We start from the raw sequence: 20,153 nt of genomic DNA on the forward strand, positions 1-20,153 counted from the left end.
CAGGAGCGGGACCCGGAGCGCACGTCCTTCGTCCCCCGTCCTCCCATCCCCCCCCCCCCCCCCCCGCTGCCCTCGAGACCTCCAAAGAGGCCGCGACCGAGGAGCCCAGAAAGTCGTGGGTGACCCTGGAACTTTCCGATGGGGCGCGCGACCCGGGGCGGAGCGCAGAGCAGGCTGCTGGCAGGGACCGAATGGAGCTCCGCGCCAGGCCGGAGGCTGTGCCCGTCACTCGCAGTCCCGGGCCGGGTGGCCGGCGCGCGGTGGCGCTGAGCCAGGCCGCGCCGCCCGGGCACAGCCGCGCGCCCACCCCAACCCCGCCGCCGCGTCCCCGGGGAGTGCCGCCCGGGCCGCCGCGGGCGCCCGAGGTCGGGAGGCGGGGGCGGCGGGCGCGAGGGCCCCGGGGGCCGAAGGGCCGGCGACGGCTGGCGCGGCGCCCGGGGCTGTGAGGCGGGAGCGCCGTGCGGAGGGGGGGTGGGGGGGGAAGGGCAGGGGTGAGGCGGCGGCCGGCGGGGCCCGCGCTCACTCGGAGGCCGGGCGACCGGCGGCAGGACGCGCTCGCGGAGTCGGGCCCGGCGGCGGCCGGCCGCGCGCACCATGCCCTCCTTCGACGAGGCGCTGCAGAGGGCGGGCGAGTTCGGGCGCTTTCAGCGGCGCGTGTTCCTGCTGCTGTGCCTGACGGGCGTCACCTTCGCCTTCCTCTTCGTCGGCGTGGTCTTCCTGGGCAGCCAGCCCGAGCGCTACTGGTGCCGCGGCCCGAGCGCCGCCGCGCTGGCCGAGCGCTGCGGCTGGAGCCCGGAGGAGGAGTGGAACCGCACGGCGCCCCCCGAGCACCGCGGCGACGGCAGCTGCCGGCGGTACCTGCTGGAGGCGGCCAACGCCAGCGCCGCGCCCGACGCGCTCAGCTGCGCCGACCCGCTCGCCGCCTTCCCCAACCGCTCGGCGCCGCTCGTGCCGTGCCGGGGCGGCTGGCGGTACGCCCAGACCCACTCCACCATCGTCAGCGAGGTAAGCGGGCGGGCGCGGGTGGGCACGGGGGGCCCGCCCGACGGGACGGCGCCCTTCTTTCCCCGGACGCGGCGAGGGCGGGAAGCCGGCCTCCGCGGCCGGCCGGGGGAGGCTGGCACGTGTTGGTGGCCTCTGGGGACCGACCGGGTGCATCCCGCTCTCGAAGCGCCGCGCGCAACAGGCCCGGGGAACGCCTGTCGCTGATTGCCCTCTGCGAGGGAGCGGACGGAGAGATGCTTGGGTTTCGGGTGTGAACCACAGGTGGGGACAGGTGCTAAGTTCGCGGATGCTTCGCACGCACCTCCTAGGGCACCCGAGCGTCCCGTACGACGGACGTTGTCGTCGGGGTGGGTTTGTGCAAAAGTGGGAAATTACGGTCCGACTCGCGGTGGAAACCCGCGGCCCCTGGGGCGAGCGACTTGGTTGGGCCAGGCCGGATTGCTCTGTGGTCTTCAGGGGGTAAAGGAAGGGCGGAACGTCAACTGGTTGCCCAAAAGATGATCAGAAATGCACGGGGACAGAGGTCAAGACTCTCCGTGGGCATGATTTTAGCAAAACTGCTCTGGGGCAAAGAGCAACATCTGAGAGAAATTGGGAAAGCTGTGGGTTTCAATGAAGAGTTTTAATTTTAATTTTTTTTTTTTTTTCCTGTTAGTAAATTACAGGAAGGCAGCAGAAAGGGCTACAAGCCTTACAAGGCAGTTCCCCCTTCCCAGCGGTGGCCGCCTGGCTGTGTTTGGGACGACAGCGCATTGGTTAGCAGCTGCTCAGCCTTGGCCGAAGCTGGGCTGGGATGGTAGTTTCTTCCTCATCTTTGTGCCTTAGCTGTGGGGACTGTCTCCACGGAGGCTGGGTCACAGGAACGATAAGTTTCTTTGAACTTCATGGGCAATCAGAGATCAATTTAATTTCCTAAAAAAAATGATTGAATGTGCTCTGGCAAATTAGGAAAGAAACATTTTTATCTTCAGTTATTGTCATAAACGTTTTTTAAGCACTTCCTTGAATAAGGGGGAAAACTCTAGATATGAAGTTAGCGATGCCTCTTTCATCACTGTTCATGGTGACCTCATCTCTCTGGTGTTGGGATTCTAGATCTTTGAGGTCATGCATGTTCTATAGTGCCATGTGTGTACGGCCCTATGCTAAGTGGTGTCGAGATAAAACCTGTGGCCACCCAGCCAGGCAATGTGTCTGTGTATTCGGGGTACTTTAATTTCTACTTGATCTGTGGGTAATGATGGCTACTGCTTCATAAACTATGTGGGGTTGCGGTTAGGGATTTCATAGATGAAATGGACAGGATGTGGACTACAGTGGGACCGGGCATTATCCCTAGTACTTCCTCCGAGCTGTCCGATGGCTGCTGGTATCCCATTTAGCCTGGCTGCTTAGTGCTTACTTCCCAGGCAAATTAGAAGATAAGTCTTGGAGAGAGGACACCGGATTTTTGAAGACATTTAAACCTCAGAGAATAAAATGAGCCCTCAAAGCGAAACGCATATGCGCTCAAGTGGGGTTTCTGTGAGCCAGTGTGATCCCTGGACATCAGAGAAGGGAGACATAGAAATCTGTGAGTTAGTGCCTGGAATATTCTGGAACTTGTGAAATATTCTGGGGTTCTGGAGTTGTTTCAGGTGACCTGGGGTTATTTCAAGGAGGGACAGGTGGTCTTATGAAGATCAGTGGCTCCCAAAAGGCAATGCGGAAAGTGGAAGGTCAGGAGAACTGGTGTGGTACTCTCTGCAGCTAGCTGTGTGGCTTGGTTGAGTCACTTAACCTCTCTGGGCTTAGCTTTCTCATCTGTAAAATCAGAGGCTGGACTAAGCCCTTTATAGTCTTACAGATGCCACCGGTGTTATAGCTGGATGGCTGCTCAGGGTGCCCAGAACAAGAATAAAAATTTTCAAGGAGAAGTAGAATGATACTCAGCATGCACTGCTGAAGGCCACCAACACGTCTTTGAAGTATGCTGGAGAGATTTTTTTTTTAAATCCCAAATTGGTCACTTTTTCTGGTTTGTTTGTTTTTAATGCTTTGATTCTTAGGAGAACCCCCTCCCCCGCCATCCATTCAGGAAATACAACCATTCAGAGCAACTCATTCTCTCTCAGAGTTCTGCCTGGCTCTCGCTTCACTGGCTTTGGTTTTGAAGATGGTCCATTTAGTTTTTGTTTTTTCATATTCCGTCGGGATTAAAGGAACTTTACTTCTGTCTTTGGTTCACACTGTACCCAATGTGTTTCTACAGACTTAAAGATTAAGATATTAATCATGGAAAGGGGGTGAATTGTGAGAGTTTTGAAGATGGAAGGGCAGACCAGGTTCCAGAATGTCCCCATATGGCTATTCCACTTCGTCCTTGCACCAGTGGGGGGAGATATCATTGTCTTAGCTTTGTAGAAGAGGTACCTGAGTCAGGAGATGTGGAAGGACCTGCCAGAGTCCCAGACCTTCTAAGTGGCCCAGATGGGTTGAGATCCAAGGGTCATGAGGGTGAATCATTCTCTGTTCCTCTAGGTAGTGCTCAAAGTCTTGGGGACGAGTCCACGCAAAATAAGCACTCGCACTTTAGAAGCTGCAGGAAATCATTTGGAACCTTCATATTTACTTCATTCTTCTGGCCAATCTGCCATTGTATTTCATTTCGTAGCAGGAGGAGCACAGTCAGCCATAATCATCCAGACCAGCCAGGAATGTCTCGCTCCTCTCAACATGAACATTACAGAATGGGCACCTGAAACTCACCCACTGTTTCTCCATCTTTTTTTTTTTTTAAAGATTTTATTTATTTATTTGACAGAGAGAGATCACAATAGACAGAGAGGCAGGCAGAGAGAGGGAGGGAAGCAGGCTCCCTGCCGAGCAGAGAGCCCAATGCGGGACTCGATCCCAGGACCCTGAGATCATGACCTGAGCCGGAGGCAGCGGCTTAAACCACTGAGCCACCCAGGCGCCCCACTGTTTCTCCATCTTACAAAGCGAAACAGCTCCAAGGAATGAAGTCAAAGTCAATGCCTAGTGCAGGGCTGTTTCAGTCCAGCCCCTCACTTTCTTCTCTTGCTCAAGATGAGGCAGTAGATTTTTCACTGATAGGTCACTTCCTCAGAGCGGACTTTCTAATGTTTGCGTCTCAGCCTTGAGTGCTTGTCAGACGCTGGCCAGCGTAGAGCGTGACAGAACGCAGGAAAGTCTGAGCCTCCTCCACATGCACACTTCAGTTCCTTGCCTAGAAGTGAGTCTTTGAAATGGATGTTAGGACTTTAAATGTTTGCTTGTATGCCATAAATGGAAATTTTTTAAAAAGGAAAAAAAGAAGGAAGGAAAGAAAAAGAGCTTCTCCCTAGTGCCTCAGTGAACCTGGGTTCAGAGCACCTTTTAAAAATAGTCTGAATCAGTCTCATTTTTCCTTTCCAGGTCATTTTCCCCCCCGCAGTAAAAGGAACGCCCATATGAGGGAAGAGGCTGCCACACTGGAGAGAGTGGGGGCAGCTTGGCTTTGTAGGGCTTCACGTGTCTCTGCTTTGCTCTAACTCGTCTATCCCACGGCAGAGGGCCAACCCAGTCAGTTAACCCACGGACATCAGAGGTGCCAGCATCCTCTCTTCCCCGAATGTCAAGCGTGGAAAGTCTCTCCAGGCCCATGTTTTAGTCTGGGCTCATTCTCTGCTGTGCTCCGGGCACTTGAGAAAGATCTTGCTTCAGCACCGGTTTTATTGCTGGTTATTATTGGGGACTCCCTCGTTTCTTGCTCAATCAACCTCACCAGGAGGACATCTGCTTCATCATTACTTCTGAGACCCACATAGGTCACTGTTCCTTTTTATCTCATTAATTTCTCCTCTTTATTATTTGCTCTTGTTTCCCGCATTGACTTCTGGTATGCTTCTTTCAATGGAAGTTTGATGCATATCTCAGTTATTTTCAGCCTTTCTTCTTTTGTAGCATAAATATTTAAAGCTATAGATCTCCTTCTGTGTACTTTTTTGACCATAGCCGACAAGTTTTGAAATGCAGGTTTCAATCATTATTCTATTCTCGGTATTTGTAATTTCCGTTATTTTTTCATCTTTGGCCCAGGACTTTTTTTTTTTAAGCGTTTTTAGTTGTTGCCTTGCAGTTTGGCATTGGTGTGTCAGAGAACGTGGTCTGTGATGCTGCCTCTTTGGACTCCATTGAAGTTTGCTTCTTGGCCTTTAAGAGGTCAGTTTTCATAAATGTTCTGTGGTGCTCTAGAAGGATGTGCAGTCCTTAGCTATTGGGGGCAGGGCTTACAGACCGCCCGTATCTGAAGCTTGTTTCTTGTGCTATTAAAACATTCTAGATTTTAATTAACTTTCCATTAGCTTGGTCTGTTGAGATTAACAAGTATTGGAATTAGCCATTATGTTATGCATTTGTCAGTCCCTCCCCCTATCTCCAGCAGGCTTAAAAAGTTACATACTTTTAAACATATAGTTTTAATAAAACATACAGTTTTATTGGGTGTGTGTATCTATAAATTTAGATTTTGCTTGTAACCTACATAGTGAATTGAACCTTTTATCAGTGTTTGGAGACCCTGTCTAAAATCTGTGAAGTATATTGTCTTGCTGTCTATTTTGTCTCATACTAATGTAGCCACTCCAGCTTCCTTTTAGTTAATATTTGCCTGTTGTATCTTTTGTTTCCCCTTCCTTTCAAACTTCCCATGTTCTAAGAGTTTAGATGTATCTCTTATAAAATGCATATAGCTTGATTTTGTTTTTTTTTTTTTTTATAAATTTTTTTATTTTTTTCAGCATAACAGTATTCATTATTTTTGCACCACACCCAGTGCTCCATGCAATCCGTGCCCTCTACAATACCCACCACCTGGTGCCCCCAACCTCTCACCCCCCACCCCTTCAAAATTCTCAGATCGTTTTTCAGAGTCCATAGTCTCTCATGGTTCACCTCCCCTTCCAATTTCCCTCAACTCCCTTCTCCTCTCCATCTCCCCTTGTCCTCCATGCTATTTGTTATGCTCCACAAATAAGTGAAACCATATGATAATTGACTCTCTCTGCTTGACTTATTTCACTCAGCATAATCTCTTCCAGTCCCGTCCATGTTGCTACAAAACTTGGGGATTCATCCTTTCTTTCTTTTTTTTTTTTTTTTTTTACAGCTTTATAAACATATATTTTTATCCCCAGGGGTACAGGTCTGCGAATCGCCAGGTTTACACACTTCACAACACTCACCATAGCACATACCCTCCCCAATATCCATAACCCCACCCCCTCTCCCAACCCCCTCCCCCCATCAACCCTCAGTTTGTTTTGTGAGATTAAGAGTCACTTATGGTTTGTCTCCCTCCCAATCCCATCTTGTTTCATTTACTCTTCTCCTACCCCCTCGACCCCCCATGTTGCATCTCCTCTCCCTCATATCAGGGAGATCATATGATAGTTGTCTTTCTCCGATTGACTTATTTCGCTAAGCATGATACCCTCTAGTTCCATCCACGTCGTCGCAAATGGCAAGATTTCATTTCTTTTGATGGCTGCATAGTATTCCATTGTGTATATATACCACATCTTCTTTATCCATTCGTCTGTAGATGGACATCTACGTTCTTTCCATAGTTTGGCTATTGTAGACATTGCTGCTTGATTTTGTTTTTAACTGATACACATAGTCTCTTTACATTTATTTTATTCATTGATATATTTGAGCTTGTTCTATTATTTTTCTCATATTTTTCATATTATATAATATATAGAATTTTATATATTATTTTTGTATATTTTTCATATTTTATTTCTCATATTTTTCTCATATCATATTATTCTATTATACATATTATTTCTATGCTTTTTTTCCTCCCTTTAAAAAATGATTTTTCAGGGGCTGCTTGGGTGGCTCAGTGGGTTGAGCCTCTGCCTTTGGCTTGGGTCATGGTCTCAGGGTCCTGGGATCGAGTCCCGCATCGGGCTCTCTGCTGGGCAGGGAGCCTGCTTCCTCCTCTCTCTCTCTCTGCTTGGCTCTCTGCCTACTTGTGATCTCTCTCTGTCAAATAAATAAAATCTTTTAAAAAATGATTTTTCAATTTGTTTTTCTTATTCTATCTTGTTCCTTTATTTATTTGGAATTTAGATCCTTTATTTCAGCTCTTTTAGTGGTTATCCTTGACATTTTACTATGCTTACTTAACAGCACCTAAATTTAATACTGCAATCTTCTCAACAATTTAGGAAGTTTCAACACTTTCACTCAGTCTTTCACCTCGTGTATCACAGGCATTTGAGGCCAATATCCTAGGTCTTTCTTTTAAGTCTTAATTTATGGGCTCTGTGTAGATCACACATGCTTGGGTTTACACTGCTCATCATTTTATACAATATCTCCATTCCCCCTTCCTTTTGATATAAATCTTTAAAATTTTTCTTTAGTGCATATCTCTAGGTGGTCCATGTTCTCAATTGTTTTTTATATGGAAATGTCTTTGTTTCCTCATTCTTAAAAAAAAAAAATTTTTATTTTTAGGTAATCTCTACCCCAACATGGGACTCAAACACACAACCCGGAGATCAAGAGTCACATGTTCCACTGACCAAGCTGGCTATTATTCACCATTATTCTTGAAAGACTGATTTTGCTAGGAAAATAATTCCATGTTGCCAACTGTTTTCCCTCAGCCCTGTGAAGATGTTAGTTCTGTATTACAGCTTTCATTTTGCTTTGGAAAAATCTGCTGTCAGTCTCACTGTCCTTTTTGCTGAGGTTGTATTTAAGTGGATATTTCTTTTATTTGCCCAGATTGGTGCATATTGCCCTAAAAGGCATCTGGCACATAATAGACATCCAAAAAATAGTCATTGAATGAACCAATTGTTGTATTACCTTTAACTGAATTTTGGGAAATTCTCAGCCAGTGTCTCTTCTGTGTTCCCTTTTCCTGTTCTCTTCTTTCCTTAATTAGACATAAGTTGGACCTTCTTTTGCTATCCTTCATGACTTTTAATGTCTCCCTCATATTTTCCACTTCCTTATCTATATGTATCATTGAGATGTTTTTTCAGACCTTCTAGAATACTGCCTTCATATTCAGCAGTATCAGCTCTGCTATTTAATCCATCCACTCAACTTTGTAGTTCAACAATTATCTTTCTCATTTGTTGAAGTTATATTTGTTATCTATCAAATATGCCTGGCCATTTATTGGTAGTCTCTTATTTCTTGCCCATTTTTCAATTTCTTTAAGTGTTTTATATATGATTACTCTAAATTTTGTATCTGGTACTTATACTACTTTGAAACCCTTGGGGTTCTAAATCTTTCATTTGCTGTTTGTCATATGTTTTGTGATTGGTGTTTGTTGATTGTAAGCTCTCAGGTGGTTGATCTCTTTGGGAAACCTGAGAGGATTTTCCTTTGGGGGAAAGGAGCTGGGGGACAGTACTGATCTAGAATCATTTTCTCCCTTCCAGACTTCCTGGGTGAATTTACAACAGCTGAATCTGTCACTGTTGTTTGTTTATTTTTATCAGAGGTGTGTGGTCTTCCCCCACTTCCTGAAACACCAGTAATTCAACACAAATTATATTTTATGCTGAACCTTATTTTTCATCACCAGTGAGGTGAGGTGATAGGTGTAGTGAATGGATACCTTCTGAGTGAATATAAATCAAGGCAGAATGGGCACTGACCTTGACCTCAACCTCAGAGGACAAGGAGGAATGGGAGAGGAGTATATGAGGAACAGGATGTTTCATTCTCTCCCTCTCTTGTCTTCATTATCATTTTCCCTGTAGCCATTTATTAAATGCCTTCTGGAGCACTGGTTGGTGTGTATTCCTGGCACCCACCCACAGAGAGTTGGAATAAAAAGATTGAGGTGGGGTTGGGACATCTTCATTTTTCACAGGCATATAAAGCCCATGCAGGTGGTCCATGGGAACTCGTGGAGATGCACTGGGTGTTTCTTTATGAGGAGCGTGATGAGAATGTCGTGAGTGGAACTGCTTTATGTGTGACTGAAGCAAGTGCCGGTTCCCCTGAACTCACTCTGTAGACTTTGGGACAGAAGCATCGTCTCTTTACCTGAAGGCAGGAGCCCCAGATTGTATCTGATGAAATGCTGCTGTTCACCTACAGAAAGCTTGAAGCTATCAGAGATGGGCTGGTCAGATGCGGCTGACCATAAAGTCCTGTAATTGATGAGAGTAGGGTGCCCACAGCTGAACCACACTCCCAGCGAGTTTTGGCAAACTGTAGAGTGGAGCTTTTCACAGAGGCAGGGGCACAACCAAGTGAGATATCTAACAGACAAGACATTGATATATGTCTATATGTTTTTTTTTTAAAGATTTTATTTATTTATTTATTTGTCAGAGAGAGAGAGAGAGCGAGCACAGGCAGACAGAGTGGCAGGCAGAGGCAGAGGGAGGAGCAGGCTCCCCACAGAACAAGGAGCCTGATGTGGGATTCGATCCCAGGACGCTGGGATCATGACCTGAGCTGAAGGCAGCAGCTTAACCAACTGAGCCACCCAGCCGTCCCTGTCTATATGTTTTGATGTGTCTTTGGGATTCAGTAGATCTGGGCCTAAATGTCAGCTCCTGTGTATTTCAACTTCAAGGGCAAGTCACAGAACCTGCCTCAGCCTTGGTGTCCTCAGCTCTAGAACAGAAGTAATAACACCTACCACGGTGCTTGGTCTGACATCTGCATCAGAGTGCCTGTCATTGTGCCTGGCCAGAAGTCATGTGCAGAAGTACTGGTTTCTATTAACACGTACAGACTCTTGAGCTGGGTAGGGGTAACGGGGAGAGAGGAAGTGGTGTGTCAGATCTGACCCTGGGGCTGTAGTTTGCTGAACTCAAATCTAGCAAAATTAACTTGCCTTAAATATTTAAACAAAACAAAACGCCTCTCTTGGATACTAATTTGCTCTTGGGGCAGAGAATACCCTGCATTTTTCCTTCCTGACCCAGAGCCAGGTCGTATTTCCCAGCTTCCCTTGCAGCTGGTGGGTCATGAGACAGAGTCCTGGTCAGTGAAGATGGGAGAAGTAATATGGAGTGCTGTCAGGCCTACAGCCAGACAGCCTTCCTTCTGGCAATTCCACTCTCTACCTTGCTTCCCTCACCTGCCAGCAGAGAATGCTGAAGCCCTAAAATGTGGTGGAGTCCTTAGATAGAAGGAGATCCATTTCTGAAAGCCTGTGGGAAGGGGAGTCCCTGTCCTCCTCCCCTCCAGCGCCTCTGCATGGGAATGGGAAATTAATGAGAAGTAAACTTTCTGGTATTAAACCACTGAGATTTGGGGTTGTTAGTTACAACTCTTAGAGTGAGCCTACTCTGACTAATACAACATTTGAGTGTATTTCCTGTAGGCTGCATGTACCTGATTAAATGGTATGGAAGCTTGTTCCTTCAAGACAATCCTCCCCTTGGTCTGGTCACGAGGCCACCTTGTCCTGGCCCATGGGCGTCTGTGGCCCCACAGGCCCCTGGCCTCTTCAGTGCCCAGTGCTCCAGCCCCTCCGGGACATGTCCAGCTGCTCTCCCCAGGCTTTGGAACATGCTGTTTCCTTTTCTCAAAATACCTTTCTTCTTTCTCCATGTGGCCATTCCATTTTTTTTCAAGCTTTTTAAAAATATATTTTTAGAGAGAGAGTGCAAGCAGGGGGAGGAGTGGAGGGGGTGAGAAGGGGAGGGGAAAGAACCTTGAACAGACTCTGCATTGAGTGCAGAGCCTGATGCAGGACTCGATCTCACAGCCCTGAGATCATGACCTGAGTCGAAACCAAGAGTCAGACACTTAACCGACTGAGCCGCCCAGGCGCCCCATGGCCATTCCATTATGCAGCTAGGAGTTACGTGTTCCAGAAGTACCTTCATAATTTCTACCCGCCCCCCCTGCACCCCTCCCCCAGACACCTGCTGGTTGTGTTCATTACCACCTCCCTTGTCAGACTGCAGGTTTCTTGAGGACGGAGACCATGTTCAGTAAGTATTTGTGATGAAATGACATGGTGTGTGACAATTTTTTGTGGGTCATTTAGTGAGTCCGTGTGAAAAGGGTTAAGTGACAAATTTGACCCCTTTTATAACGTTGGTTGAGCCCACCCTGAAATTGACCTTCATAGATTAAAATAACCTCTTCCCCGCAACAGGGCTGCTGCGTGTTCTTTCTCTTTCACAGTACTTTTATGTTTTAATTTAGAGAAAATGGACATTTTAACAACTTTGATATATTGAATGTGATATATTTGATATCATTTGAATCGATATATTGCTGCATTTTCCTAGGCGTAATTCAGTTTCTCTCAGCAGTGTTTTGTTTTTTTCAGTGAGGATCTTACACAAATTTCACTAGTTTTATTCCGAAATGTTTTTTGTTTCATGAATAACATTGTACATATGGGCTTCCCCTCACACCCGTGATTTCTGGCAAAACCTCAGGGGCCACAACCCTGTAGAAACTGCCCTCTTCCCCCCAACCCCCACCCAGAATAGAGGGGCAGCAGACCGTACCCCTGCCCCTGTCTCTTGTCCCCAGAATCCTAATTTGGGGGATGTAGCCTGGAACACGGAAGGAACCAGGGACTAGAACTGTTGGCTCTTTGGGGCCCTAATTGTTATGTGCTGACGTTCACTGTGCAGAAAAGGCTATGTGTTCAGCTGTCCTGGCACTTTTTGGCACATCTGTGTCTTCAACCTAGCCACACTCCAGAAGCCTCTGGGCACAGGCACAGGGCCCAGGTCAGCAAGGGGCATACAGGGGCCTGGCTCTCAACAGCTCAGAGACCAGGTGCTAAGCCCTCCAAAGCTGGCGCGGGGGCAGGGGGGAAGAGGCGGGCAGACACTGCTTACCTCTCAGAACAAAGTAAAACCTTTCTAACACTCTCCCTCCTTTTTTCCTTTGTTGACCCATAGCCAAGGAAGGAAATTTATTTCTCCTCTAGGAGGAAAAGGCAAAGTTCCTTAAGGTTCCTGATGGAGCTTTTTGGAACGACAGATGTGGTCAGTGCCATGGTGTCTGGCTGAGAGATCATAACATGGGTTTTCAAGGACTGTTCTGTGTTTGGAATAAAACAAAGCAATTTTGGGGCTGGCACTTGTGTGGTAATCAAGAAGAGCATTGTGGGATGCAGTTTAAGGGCTAGTAAGGCGAATGAGAGACATGATTTTCACAAATTCTTGTATGAAATTCTGCAGGTAGTGGGGGTCCTGTGAAGCACATCATTCGAAGTATAAGATTGATTCAGTAATATAACTTCAAAAACTGTGTTTAGGGGAAATTAAAAATGAATGTCAGGGAATAAGCATAATGATTATTGTTGGATATTTTTAAAAGCTTGGACTGAGGCCTCTGATTACTCAATTAAGATGGTCCAAGACTCAGAGCCCCATCTCGGTTTACTGTGAGTGACTAGGGACAGTGGGCAACATCAGCAGGACCTCTGCTCCCTTTCCAGAGGAAAGCAGTCAACTGTCAACAGATTTCCAAGGTTCCTCTGTCCTGGTCATTCTACAACCAAATTCACTTTCGGGTCCCTGATGTATTTAATTCCTGACCCTGAGCTCACCATTGTCATATTCACACAAGAGTGGGAACATGTCTTGGAATGAAGCTAACTTAAAGCCTAGAGGTGTTAGTTTCTGGAAATCAGGATGGATTTCCCCCCCAGGGCACCTTTCTTCCTGGTGGGCACAGGAAGTGTGGTGTGAGTGATGTCTGCAGGAGCAGAAGGGCTGCGGTGGATGTGTGTCCCTTCCCTCTGGACCAGATGCCCATCCTGCCTTCTTTCGCCTTGACTTTAGCCCCTGGGGCCTCATGGGGAATCTGAGGGGGGCATGCCATGGGCCACCCACACAATGAAAATGCCCAAGGGAGGTAGGTTGGACTTCAGAAACGAAGGTGATTAGGATGCTGTCAGATCCTGTCTCAGGAGGCAAGTGACACCCTGTAGGATTGCTGTAAGGCAGGAGCAGAGGAGATAACCAACTGACAGGTGGGTCTCTGGCTTTCCATTTTAACAACTATCCCTGGGGCCAGAAGTGGGGACAGTAATATGGAAAAATGAACCGGAGTTTCACCAACCTGTCCAGACTCACAGCCTTTGGCCTCAATTATCTGATCATTAACACTCAACCATTAAACTTAACACTGAAAGCTCGAAATGTTAAAACATTTAAGTATTTTAAAGAAATTCTGACAAGGTTTAGGGGGAATATAACATTTCTTTTCTGGGTTTTGTTTACTTATCTTGTTCTTATTTGTAATAAAAGCTTAAATAAGAGTGGGAGTCTGTGTTTTCTAGAAATAGTTATGAGACCAGCTTCGGAGGTTTCAAAGAACATGAGTGTTTGATGCACACTCCCTCCCGGATACAGATGACAGAAAACCAGCACTCTTGCTCTCTTCACCCAAAGGATCAGGGAGTTTTCTCTTGTTGGGGTGCTGTCAGCCATTTTCGCAGTTCTGTTTTGAGATAGAATTGTTAATTTTTCTTGACTTCATAATGCAGAAATAAGAGTTTCACCTCTAAGATTTAAATGAGCATCTCATAGTATGGGATGCTGTGTTATTTTCTACGGAATGAAAGTGTATTTTATGACTGCTTGCATAACATAGAGGCAGGTTTTGGAAAAATGGTGGTTTTCTATGAAATGCCATCAGTCCAGTAATGCCCGGCTTGAGAGGCCCGAGTAAGGTCTCTATAGAAGTTAGAGGAAGCTAAGGCCTTGGCAGGTAAGGATGGGAAAGAGATTACTAGCCCTGATTCTTAGGCAATAGGACCCATGAGGCTGTTGGGTCTTAACAAAATCTGAAGGCTTTGAAAGTTTTTGCTGGGGGTGTTGTCGCGATTCTGGAATCATAGGCCACCTCCTCATGAGCTAAGGAGGCTGAGGGGTAGTGCACCCCTCCCGAGAGAAGACAAGACATCCATGATGTGCTTGGGTACCTGGACAGTGCGTCCCTAAAGCCACCCAGACCCCCTCCCAGGAGCGGGATGGAGGCTTCCACAGGAGCACAGCTCCTGTCTTACGTGTTCTCCTCATCCTCTCCGCTTGACAGTGTCTCATGTCTCAGACGCCTTTCTCAGTTGTTGCTTAGGTCCCACGTACGCACAGGGTGGCTCTGATTTCATGGGGCTCCTGCCAACTGGACGCGTTGTGCGGCCCACGGCACAAGATGAAAGACAGCGTGTGTGTCTCCAGCCCCCAGGGAGGGACGCCATAAGCCAAAGCCTCGGAGACACAAACAGAAGGGATGGGTGCCAGGACCTCCTCTTCCGAAGATGGATTGTAGTACATTTAGGAGAATTGAAAAGGTGTGGGAGCAAACAGTGTGTGCATTTACTAGGGATGATTTTCTAGAATCAATGTTTTGCAGACATCTATTGAGAAATTAGTTCCCTTTCATTGTTTTCAAATGAGTGTTTTCAAAACAAATGCTTGTATGGAAGTCATAGGGATAATTAAAAATATTAACTATCCAGGGTAGAAGAGAAAATTATGTTGAAACTAAAATTAATGTGGCCTCAACTTTTAAAAAGTCAAAGAAAGAAAGAAATTTTGGAGTTCCTGTAGTGTAAAGGAACTTGTTCCAAGATCCTACCCCACAGAAGTTCTTTTTGTCCTAGTAACTTTGTAATGAGGTGATTGATCTGGGGCCTCCTTTTCTTGGCCACGCAGCATCCTAATAGGATTTCTGTGACCCCTATCTGGTATGGATGTGTATAAGGCATGCACAGAAGAATTTTGATTTTAAACGAAACCAACTGAAATGTGTTATCAAAGCACATGGGATTGCCTTCTTATTTACTGCTATATAGATGCTTAGATAATGACCATTTATGGTTGCAAAATTCTGTGAAGAAATGATCATATTTCAGATCTGAATGGGCTTAGTGAGGCCTATCTCTAAGGCATATGAGTGGGTGAGAACATCACCTTGCTGGTTGTGTGAAGATGGGCAGGTTGCTCTTAGAGATGTTGTAGCTCGGATTCTTACAAAAGGGAATACTAGCTGTTGTGTGCCATTGATGGGAGGCTTATACACTTCATGCGGGCAGAACGCTTGTCCCCTTGTCAGCCCCTCCCTCCCAAGCACTGAGTGACCAGTTGTTGATGACAGATACTTAGGAAATTGACGCTGAGACACAGCTTGGGTCTGGGAATTAGAGGGGATGACAAACGTGTAGGTCCGAGGGAAGCTTTTGTTAGTCAGGCCACCAAGATTCCAGCACTGAGAGACATGGCAGGGATCCACTGTCTGGAGCTGCTATAGCTGGGACTTAGTAATAAAGACCAAGGAAAGATCCAGAGTACAAGGTCAGAGCTACCAGCTTTGGCAAAACTTCCCAGGGCTCCTTGTTCCAGTCTTGACCTGGAATTGACAATCTCCACCCCCGTCTAGGTATGCTTAGGGAAGGCCCTGAGCCCACGTCATCCCCTCCTTCTTACTCTTTGTCGCTAAACGTGGCCCCCAAGTCCTGAGTGTGCCTGGTCTGGGCTGGGGTTGCGGGACCCAGAGTGACTCAGTCTCCACGGGCTGCTGCAGACAGAGCAGAGAACTGCTGGGCTGGGGTCTTGAACTTCCCTAAAACAGGGCACGGGCAGAAAACCTGGCAGTATCCAAGGCTGGTTTAACGTGCATTTTATGTAAAAGACCTTTCCCGATTGAAGTTATGACTGTTTTATTTGTTGCTGTTTGTGGGTAGGAGGCGTTGTTGGAGGCAAGTGACGGCTTGAGCTGTGTTGTTGGAACTGGTGTGTTCTGTGTTCCCACAGGACAGGTTGCTGCCCAGGGAGAGTCTCTGGTGAGCGTAGGCAGATGGTCAGAGTTACCCACTGCAGCCCTCCGGCCCCAGGCTAGAAAGTGCTTCTTCTCTGGTTCTCTGGCTGTGTGGGATGGCAGCCTGGCACCTGTCCACAGCGGCCAGTTCCCTAGGTCCCATATAGCTCTGGGGGGAGAGGAAGGTCACTGTGCATGGTCACTCAGAGCCATGCACACAACTCTACTGACTGCCACCTCCCCTGGCCCCATTTTGAGTGAGGGGTTTTGAGAAGAACTAAAGCATCATAACATGAAGCCCTCTCCATCACATGCTGCCTTTTGTAAGCACCAGAAATCCTTCACTAAATATGGACAGTAAAGGTTCCCTAAGAGGGTTGTGTTGGAATGTACCAGTGTGGGTCATGCTTACTTTCCCGGCAGGTCAGTAAGACAAATTTGCCTCGGAGTGCCTGGGTGGCTAAGTCGGTTGGGCATCTGCCTTCAGCTCAGGTCATGATCCCAGGGTCCTGGGATCAAGCCAGTGTCGGGCTCTTTGCTCAGTGGAGAGCCTGCTTCTCCTTCTTCCTCTGCTGCTCCCCCTGCTGTGTTCTCTCTCTCTCCATCAAATAAATAAATAAAATCTAAAAAAAAAAAAAAGAAAAATTTGCCTCATATTTTTGGGCAGTTTTCAGTCGCTATCTCATATCACAGTTTGCTTGTCCTGTCATGAGAAAGTGGCCTCAGAGATAAAAGACCAAAAGAGTATTCCCCAACCTCCTGCAGACTAGGAAAAGAGCATACGACCATGGTGGGGGGTAGTAATCATAAATACTGGGATTCAGGTTGGGGTTGAGGTGAATTTGGACTAAATTGCTTTATATATTAAGCAATCCAGTCTCTTGACATTGAATAGACACTAAAATCTAATCCATGAAAGTAGCGTAATTCCCAATAGGGATACAAAACCATACTGTAATATACTACATATAACCTTATAGTTATTAATGCACCTTCCTGCTTAGAATTTTTTCCTTACTTAATTACCAAAAACATTAAAACATAGTAAATAGCCAACTCACTTAATCCTCATGCACATTCCTTTGTAGGGAAGGAAAATAAGAAACAGGAAGATTAAGTAACTTGCCCCATATATGGAGCTCTAGGAAGGGAGAATTGGAAAAGATATTTTTGATGTCTGAACCGACAAGAGTTTCACTGATGTCTCTAGAGTATAAAAAGGACTTCTATAAATCAACAAGAAAAAGGTAACAAGTCTTATAGAAGAACTGACAAAGGGTATGGACAGTTTTCGTGAAAGTAGACCCTGAAGGCCATTAAGCATAAGAAGCAATGCAGATCCATTCATAATCAGAGAAACAAAAACGCAAACAAGATAGCACTTTACATGCATTAGGCCTGTTGGAAACTGCAAAGCCCAGCGATGCCAAGTGTTGCAGGGTAACTACTAGAGGGTGTGTGCAGCTACTTTCCACAATAGTCCAGAACTACTGATGCCAATCAGGTGTCCACATATGTGTACTGTGATCCTGTAATTCCACTCCAGTGCATAAGTCCCAAAGGAAATTCTCAAACCCATCCATCCATCCATCCATCCATCCATCCATCCATCCATCCGGAGTCAGATATGTTCTCTGCAGCATTACTTGGGTGACAGAGAGTTGGAAGTGATCTGGGAGAGAGGGAATGTCAAATGCAGTGGATATACCCCATGCAGTAGTCAGAAATGATGGGTTAGATGTTCACATAGCATCACGGATGGCCTGTAATGCATTCAGCAGAATAAAAAGTAAGAAACAGAGTGAGGTATAGGATACAATATCATTTACATAAAATTGAAAGTGTGTGCGTATAAAACAGGATCAATTCTACAAGAAGACAAATAAAAGATACACCTTAACAGAGCAGGATGATTGCTTTGTGGGGATGGAACAGAAATAGGAATAGCAATAAAATGGAATCAATCTATAAAATAAGATAGGGGTCTTCTATAACCAGTGACTAAAATACCTTATAATCAACTCAACCTTCTTCCCTTAAGACTATTTTTGTGTGTGTATTATGTTAGTCACCATAAAATACATCATTAGTTTTTGATGCAGTGTTCCATGATTCATTGTTTATGTGCAATAGTCAGTGCTCCATGCAATACGCGCCCTCCTTAATACCCACCACCAGGCTCACCCATCCTCCTGCCCCTATCCCCTCCAAAACCCCCAGTTTGTTTCCGAGTCCACAGTCTATCATGGTTCATCTCCCCCTCTGATTTCCTCCCCTTCATTTTTCCTTTCCTTCTCCAAGTGTCCTCTGTGTTATTCCTTATGTTCCATAAGTAAGTGAAACCATATGGTAACTGACTTTCTCTGTTTGACTTAATTCACTCAGCATAATCTCCTCCAGTCCCATCCATGTTGATAGAAAAGTTGGGTATTCATCCTTTCTGATGGACCACATCTTCTTTATCCATTCATCTTTTGAAAGGCATATTGGCCCTTTCCACAGTTTGGCTACCGTGGACATTGCTGCTATGCACATTGGGGTGCATATGGCCCTTCTTTTCACTACATCTGTATCTTTGGGGTAAATACCCAGTTGTGCAATTAATTGCTGGGTCATAGGGTAGCTCTATTTTTAATTTTTGAGGAATCTCCACACTGTTTTCCAAAGTGGCTGCACCAACTTGCATTCCCACCAACAGTGTAAGAGGGTTCCCCTTGCAAAAGACACAAGGGAGTAAAAAAGGAAATGTTTTTTTCTGCCAAAGACATTGAGGGGGTCTTGTAAGACAGATTCCTTAGAAACCACCTGGCCCTTGGCCTGTTGGATGGGTTGGCCTGTAACTTAGAAATCTAGATGGGATCTCGCTAGGGTTGTTGCAAACTGTGTTTGTCTGATCTTTGGCTTTGCCATACCCACCTCTTTCAGCAGAGTAATTCTACTTCTACCAATTTTATTTTGGTGGTTAAGATTGTTTTGTTTTCTGAGGGAGCCAGAGTTCTTCTGTTCAGAGAAACACGGGATAAATCTTCCCCAGGATCCGTTCCCGACCTAAAATTCTACATTTTAATTAAAACAACCAATTTAACTAAAAGTGTCTTAAAACTCGGAGTGTGAAGTGTCAGGCCCACATGTGTTTGTATAGAAGACATTTTCTTGGGACAGTGTTGGGCACTCACTATTCCTAAAGTTTGTTCAGTTTCTCTCTGTTAAATTTCAGGACACCATGGAACATCACTGAAAGTAAACCTCTGCATAGATTTGCACCTTGGAGACTAAATATGTCTCAAGTGTCCTGAAACGGCAGGTCTCTTTGTCTGCTGTGACAGCTGGCCTGACATGTCCCCCAGAGCTGACTACCTGTGGGGATCAGGGACAGCGCTGGTGAAGGACAGAGGGGACTCACTGGTCCCCGGGAGATGCTGTGTCCCCAGATGCAGACCACTGGGGCAGACAGAAGGCCTTTCCTGAACACATCACATGGAAGATGTCTCTCGGTGTCCGTCTCAAAAGCCTAATATAAAATGTAACAGTTCAATCAAGTCTAGTAGTGGCAGTCCCAACATTGCTTTTTAGTTAATCCACAGTTTTTATTATGCTTTTATGTGTTCTCAGATATAGAATTCCAGGCATTGCTTTTGTCTTCCATGATCATATAATCTTCCTATTTAGGAAGACCAAGGGAGAAGATACTGTTCAAAATCTTCAAGAGAACTGGGTTCTCAAAGTCCTGTGACTAGGCAAATCTGTAGGCCTTCCAGAAACAAGACGTTCTGGCCTGTCATTACTTTCCTTTTTAATTTCCCTTCTTTCATTGTCTTTGGTTCTTCAGTGAGGGACTGTCTTGGTACCTCTGAGTTGCCCAGAAAACAGTCTGAGACGAAGGTATGCGCTATTTAATGTGTTAGGACAGCCAGGGAACAGAAGTGGGGGAAGGAGAGTGAAGTAGGGAAGGGAGTATGCCGCCTCACCATTACATCTTGTAAGCCATGTGCCACCTGTCCCCAAGAACCAGGCCAAGAAGCGGGGAACAGAGAGCACTGAAAGAGAAAAGGGCAAGACTTTATCTAGTGGCTCCTGCCTCCCAGTGGTCAGTTTCCCTCTGCAGGCATTAACTTGCTCAGGCTTTAAGGTTATCAGACAGAGGGAGTGTGTAGCTTGGAGGTTGAAGACCAGAGGTATAGGGCAAGAACAGGAGGCCAGGAGCTGGGAGAGGGAACCTGCATCAGGCAGTCAGAGCTCCCACAGGGCTAGGTCAGGAGGCAAGTGAGCCTAGAAGATAGGAGGGGTGCAGAGAGAGTCAATCCCGAGACCTGTAGATCATTAGGTCCTGCACAGATGCTGTCCTGAAACCTTAGTGGGGCCCTACTCACTGG

General features: G+C 46.4%; 1 protein-coding gene across 4 annotated transcripts in view; it reads left to right on the forward strand.

Annotated features, from left to right (window-relative positions):
- Positions 1-473: 473 nt before the first annotated feature.
- The window catches only part of SLC22A3 (solute carrier family 22 member 3), a 91,758-nt gene continuing 72,078 nt past the window's right edge, over positions 474-20,153 (forward strand). For 2 of the 4 annotated variants that reach the window (XM_047733207.1, XM_047733208.1), the window contains exon 1: positions 477-1,005. In XM_047733207.1, coding sequence (XP_047589163.1) covers positions 595-1,005 — 411 coding nt within the window. In that variant the 5' untranslated portion in view covers positions 477-594. Of the gene's footprint in view, positions 1,006-20,153 lie in introns of all 4 variants that reach the window. The other 2 variants (XM_047733210.1, XM_047733206.1) reach the window with 2 other exon arrangements.

The sequence above is a fragment of the Lutra lutra genome, chromosome 6, assembly GCF_902655055.1.
Source record: "Lutra lutra chromosome 6, mLutLut1.2, whole genome shotgun sequence".
In the NCBI taxonomy this organism is placed as follows: Eukaryota; Metazoa; Chordata; class Mammalia; order Carnivora; family Mustelidae; genus Lutra; species Lutra lutra.